This window comes from Zingiber officinale, chromosome 11A, assembly GCF_018446385.1.
Source record: "Zingiber officinale cultivar Zhangliang chromosome 11A, Zo_v1.1, whole genome shotgun sequence".
NCBI lineage: Eukaryota > Viridiplantae > Streptophyta > Magnoliopsida > Zingiberales > Zingiberaceae > Zingiber > Zingiber officinale.
In genome coordinates, this window is record NC_056006.1 from 84,225,416 (window position 1) to 84,230,600 (window position 5,185).

General features: G+C 34.1%; 1 protein-coding gene across 6 annotated transcripts; it reads left to right on the plus strand.

Annotated features, from left to right (window-relative positions):
* Window positions 1-3,140: 3,140 nt before the first annotated feature.
* On the plus strand, window positions 3,141-4,741 carry LOC122032382 (high mobility group B protein 6-like). 6 transcript variants are annotated; one of them, XM_042591670.1, is made up of 6 exons: window positions 3,141-3,584; window positions 3,767-3,871; window positions 3,953-4,038; window positions 4,107-4,172; window positions 4,246-4,350; window positions 4,548-4,741. In XM_042591670.1, the coding sequence occupies exons 1-4, from the start codon at window positions 3,408-3,410 to the stop codon at window positions 4,120-4,122; spliced, it is 384 nt and encodes a 127-aa protein (XP_042447604.1). In that variant the 5' UTR covers window positions 3,141-3,407; the 3' UTR covers window positions 4,123-4,172; window positions 4,246-4,350; window positions 4,548-4,741. The 6 variants fall into 6 exon arrangements, 5 of the variants coding, with proteins under 5 accessions (XP_042447604.1, XP_042447605.1, XP_042447602.1 ...); XM_042591671.1 differs by having other exon boundaries at window positions 3,953-4,028; XM_042591672.1 differs by adding an exon at window positions 3,670-3,698 and having other exon boundaries at window positions 3,151-3,584; window positions 3,953-4,172.
* Window positions 4,742-5,185: the final 444 nt, after the last annotated feature.

The following is a 5,185-nucleotide window of genomic DNA, read 5'->3' on the forward strand; positions in this document are numbered from 1 at the left end:
TGGACTCTATAAACCTTAAGACTTGGTGAAAAAGAGTTAGAGTTTGAAAATGATTAGGTGGTTTTGATATCCATAAATCACTCACCTAAATATATTGTGTGAAAAAAATATTTGAGGCCATCATTGTAATCAGGAGATCGATACGAACCCATAGAAACTTGTTTCACGTGATTCCGAGCTCTCTAGGTCCATCTTCCGTATTTTATACGCATTTATTTTGATTTTTGAAAAAATTAACTTTTGCGACAAACTTGAAATTCGTCCCAAATCAGGGACGAACTCAGAAGTTCGTCCCTAATTAGGGACGAATTTCAAGTTTGTCGCAAAAATCTATTTTTTTAGGTTAAATTTTAAAAAATTGGAAGATGGCCCTAGAGAACTCGGAATGACACGAAACAAGTTTCTATAAGTTCATATCGATCTCGTGATCTTTCTAATGTGCCCAAACATAATTTTTAATCAATACACTGATGTTAATAAAATTTTGCAATAAGAATCAAATATTTATTACTTGTTCGGGGTAAAAAATTTATAATCGTCGGTATATTTGTTAAAAATTATGTTTGACCCCATTAATGAGATCAGGAGAAAGATACGAACCCAAAGAAATTTATTTCTTATCATTCCGAGATCGCTAGGGCCATCTTCCAATTTTTAAAACTTTAACCTAAGAAATAGATTTTAGGGACGAACTTGGAAATTCGTCCCAAATTAGGGACGAATTTTGGAGTTCGTCCCTGATTTGGGACGAATTTCAAGTTTGTCGCAAAAATTAATTTTTTCAAAAATCAAAATAAATGCATATAAAATACGGAAGATGGGATTAGAGAGCTCGGAATCACATGAAACAAGTTTCTATGGGTTCGTATCGATCTCCTGATCACAATGATGACCTCAAATAACTAATAAAATTTTTTAATCGTAATAATAATTAGATGGACTCTATAAACCTTAAGACTTGGTGAAAAAGAGTTAGAGTTTGAAAATGATTAGGTGGTTTTGATATCCATAAATCACTCACCTAAATATATTGTGTGAAAAAAATATTTGAGGCCATCATTGTAATTAGGAGATCGATACGAACCCATAGAAACTTGTTTCACGTGATTCCGAGCTCTCTAGGTCCATCTTCCGTATTTTATACGCATTTATTTTGATTTTTGAAAAAATTAACTTTTGCGACAAACTTGAAATTCGTCCCAAATCAGGGATGAACTCAGAAGTTCGTCCCTAATTTGGGACGAATTTCAAGTTTGTCGCAAAAATCTATTTTTTTAGGTTAAACTTTAAAAAATTGGAAGATGACCCTAGAGAACTCGGAATGACACGAAACAAGTTTCTATAAGTTCATATCGATCTCGTGATCTTTCTAATGTGCCCAAACATAATTTTTAATCAATACACTAATGTTAATAAAATTTTGCAACAAGAATCAAATATTTATTACTTGTTCGGGGTAAAAAATTTATAATCGTCGGTATATTTGTTAAAAATTATGTTTGACCCCATTAATGAGATCAGGAGAAAGATACGAACCCAGAGAAATTTATTTCGTGTCATTTCGAGATCGCTAGGGCCATCTTCCAATTTTTAAAAGTTTAACCTAAGAAATAGATTTTAGGGATGAACTTGGAAATTCGTCCCAAATTAGGGACGAATTTTGAGTTCGTCCCTGATTTGGGACGAATTTCAAGTTTGTCGCAAAAATTATTTTTTTCAAAAATCAAAATAAATGCGTATAAAATACGGAAGATGGGCTTAGAGAGCTTGGAATCACATGAAACAAGTTTCTATGGGTTCGTATCGATCTCCTGATCACAATTATGACTTCAAATAACTAATAAAATTTTTTAATCGTAATAATAATTAGATTGACTCTATAAACCTTAAGACTTGGTGAAAAAGAGTTAGAGTTTGAAAATGATTAGGTGGTTTTGATATCCATAAATCACTCACCTAAATATATTGTGTGAAAAAAATATTTGAGGCCATCATTGTAATCAGGAGATCGATACGAACCCATAGAAACTTGTTTCACGTGATTTCGAGCTCTCTAGGTCCATCTTCCGTATTTTATACGCATTTATTTTGATTTTTGAAAAAATTAACTTTTGCAACAAACTTGAAATTCGTCCCAAATTAGGGACGAACTCAGAAGTTCGTCCCTAATTTGGGACGAATTTCAAATTTGTCGTAAAAATCTGTTTTTTTAGGTTAAATTTTAAAAAATTGGATGATGACCCTAGAGAACTCGGAATGACACAAAACAAGTTTCTACGAGTTCGTATCGATCTCGTGATCTTTCTAATGTGCCCAAACATAATTTTTAATAAATACACTGATGTTAATAAAATTTTGCAACAAGAATTAAATATTTATTACTTGTTAGGGGTAAAAAATTTATAATCATTAGTATATTTGTTAAAAATTATGTTTGACCTCATTAATGAGATCAGGAGAAAGATATGAACCCAAAGAAATTTATTTCGTGTCATTCCGAGATCGCTAGGGCCATCTTCCAATTTTTAAAAGTTTAACCTAAGAAATAGATTTTAGGGACGAACTTGGAAATTCGTCCCAAATTAGGGACGAATTTCGGAGTTCGTCCCTGATTTGGGACGAATTTCAAGTTTGTTGCAAAAATATGTTTTTTTAGGTTAATCTTTTAAAAATTGGAAGATGACCCTAGAGAGCTCGGAATGACACGAAACAAATTTCTATGGGTTCGTATCATTGTCCTGATATTACTAGTGGACTCAAATAAATTTTTTAACCAATACACAGATGTTTATAATTTTTATTCTTTGAACTAGTAATAAATATTAAAATTTTGTTCCAAAAATTTATAAACATCGGTGTATTAGTTAAAAATTTTGTTTGAGCCCTCTAGTAATATTAGGACAATGATACGTAGTCATAGAAACTTGTTTCGTATCATTCCGAGCTCTCTAGGATCATCTTTTAATTTTTTAAAGTATCACATAAAAAATAAAAAACTAAATTTGGGATGAATTTTGGAATTTGTTACTAATTTGGGACGAACCTGGAAGTTCGTCCCAAATTGGGGACGAATTGTTAAGTTCGTCACAAAATTTAAAATTCTCAAAAATCAAAATAAATGCGTCGCAATATTTCCCGATCGCTACTATTCTGCCCTAATTCTTTTTCTCCTCTTCTCCATCAACTTGTTGGCGGCGGTAGCGCAACCATCTGCATCCTTTTCCGGTCGTGATCTCCAGCAGGTAAAGTGCATTTCTTCCCCTCTCTTTTTTCCCAAGCTTACTAGGGCGTAAGGCGGCGGCCGCTACTGGGTCGCGCCGGCTTTTCTTGCACGGCACGCGTGGGTTGTCGGAGTAATGCCTTGCTGGCCCTCTGCCGACCATTAAAGGCATCTTCTGGCCTCCTATATGCCGCTATCGGGCCTCGATGGCCGCTGGTGGCCTTGGCGACGAAAGAAGAAGGAGGCCTACCAGGAAGTCGTCAAGCAAGAGAATCGAGAGAAAGAAGCAATGAAGCTACTGGAAAAAGAGCATTTGCAGAAGACCGCCATGGAGTTGCTGGAACAATATTTGCAGTTTCAACAGGTGAATAAATTAGTTTAACATAACATCCAGTCTTTTTATCAACCAAACCCATACTGTTCTTATTGTGGTTCGATTATCTAAACAGGAAGTTGAAAAAGAGGGCAAGAAAGTAAGGTAATGTATATCATTCGCAAAAGATCAAATTTTGGTTTCCAAACTGATGCAGTATATCTTTGGTTTAGGAAAGAGAAGGATGCTTTGAAGCAAAACATCCGATGTCAGCTTTCTTCTTGTTCTCGAAAGAACGCCGTGAAGCTCTGCTACAAGAGAAGAAAACCATCCTTGAGGTATGTAGTTTAGAAAACCCAATATGTTGCTGGAATTCTTAGGTGGCTTATTGTTAATACTATGGCGCGTGCCTACCTCAGATCTCAAAGATAGCAGGAGAGGAGTGGAAGAACATGGCAGAAGAGCAGAAAGCTCCCTATGAGGAGGAGCAAAATGGAATATTTTCGTGTGCATCTTCAATTTGAATAATTTTTATGTTTCTCTCTGTTCTCAAGCATATGTCAAATTTCTCAGATTGCTAAGACTCTGAAGGAAAATTACAACCAAGAAATTAAACTTTATAAGCAAAAGAAGATTGAGGTATGAAACTGAGATTGAGCTTAAAAGTGAATTGATGTTTAAAAAAAATGCTAATTCAGTGTGTGTGAATCAGGAAGCTACTACTTGAGAGAAGGAAGAGGTGGAGCACATCAAAATCCGGAAGAAAGAAGCCCTTCAGCTGCTTAAGAAGAAGGAGAAAACAGATAACATGATCAAGGTTAGTTGGTTTCTGTCATTTGCATTATTTGCATTTTTTTTTTGTTGTTGTTGAATTTCACAATTCTATTGGGGAAGCGATCATATCAATATTTGAAATAGGATGCATGCAAATGTTAAATACAGATATCATTAATACGTTTGATACATTTTTTTAATTATAAATGTTTCTTATTATTTGTTTGTAATTTGATGCAGGAAAAGAAGCACGGAAGGCGATCGAAGCTCCTGAGACGTGACGATATGTATTTTATTTTCCTTTGGATGCCTTGTTACATTTGTTGTTTGGATTATGATAGAACTTTCATGTTTGGATATTATGATTTGTTGAACTTGTTGTTTGGATTTTGGTTATTTGTATATATGAATATGATGTGCTAGTTTTGGGATGATTTGTTTGGATATAAGATATATGGATGTGTTGGATATGATGTGTTTAGTTTTGGGATGATTTTTTTGGATGTTGGATATGGATGTATTGGATATAATTTGTTGAAGATGTTATAAGTGTAATATGTAAACAGGATAACAGAAAAATCAAGAAAGATTTTGGATTTTTTTTTTTTTTTGGGACAAATTTTGCGACAAATCAATTTTTGTCGCAAATTTATAATATGAATTCATCCCAAAATATGAATCACGTTCGTTCCAAAATTCGTCGCAGATTTGGGACAAAATTTAGCTTTTTGTTGCAAATTAGGAACACCTTTTGGGACAAATCCAGATTTGTCGCAAATTTGTAAAGTCATGGTTATTTTTTTGGGAGAAATCTAAATTTGTCGCAAATCTGCGACGAATCCGGATTCGTTGCAGATTTGCGACGAATCCGTTTTTGT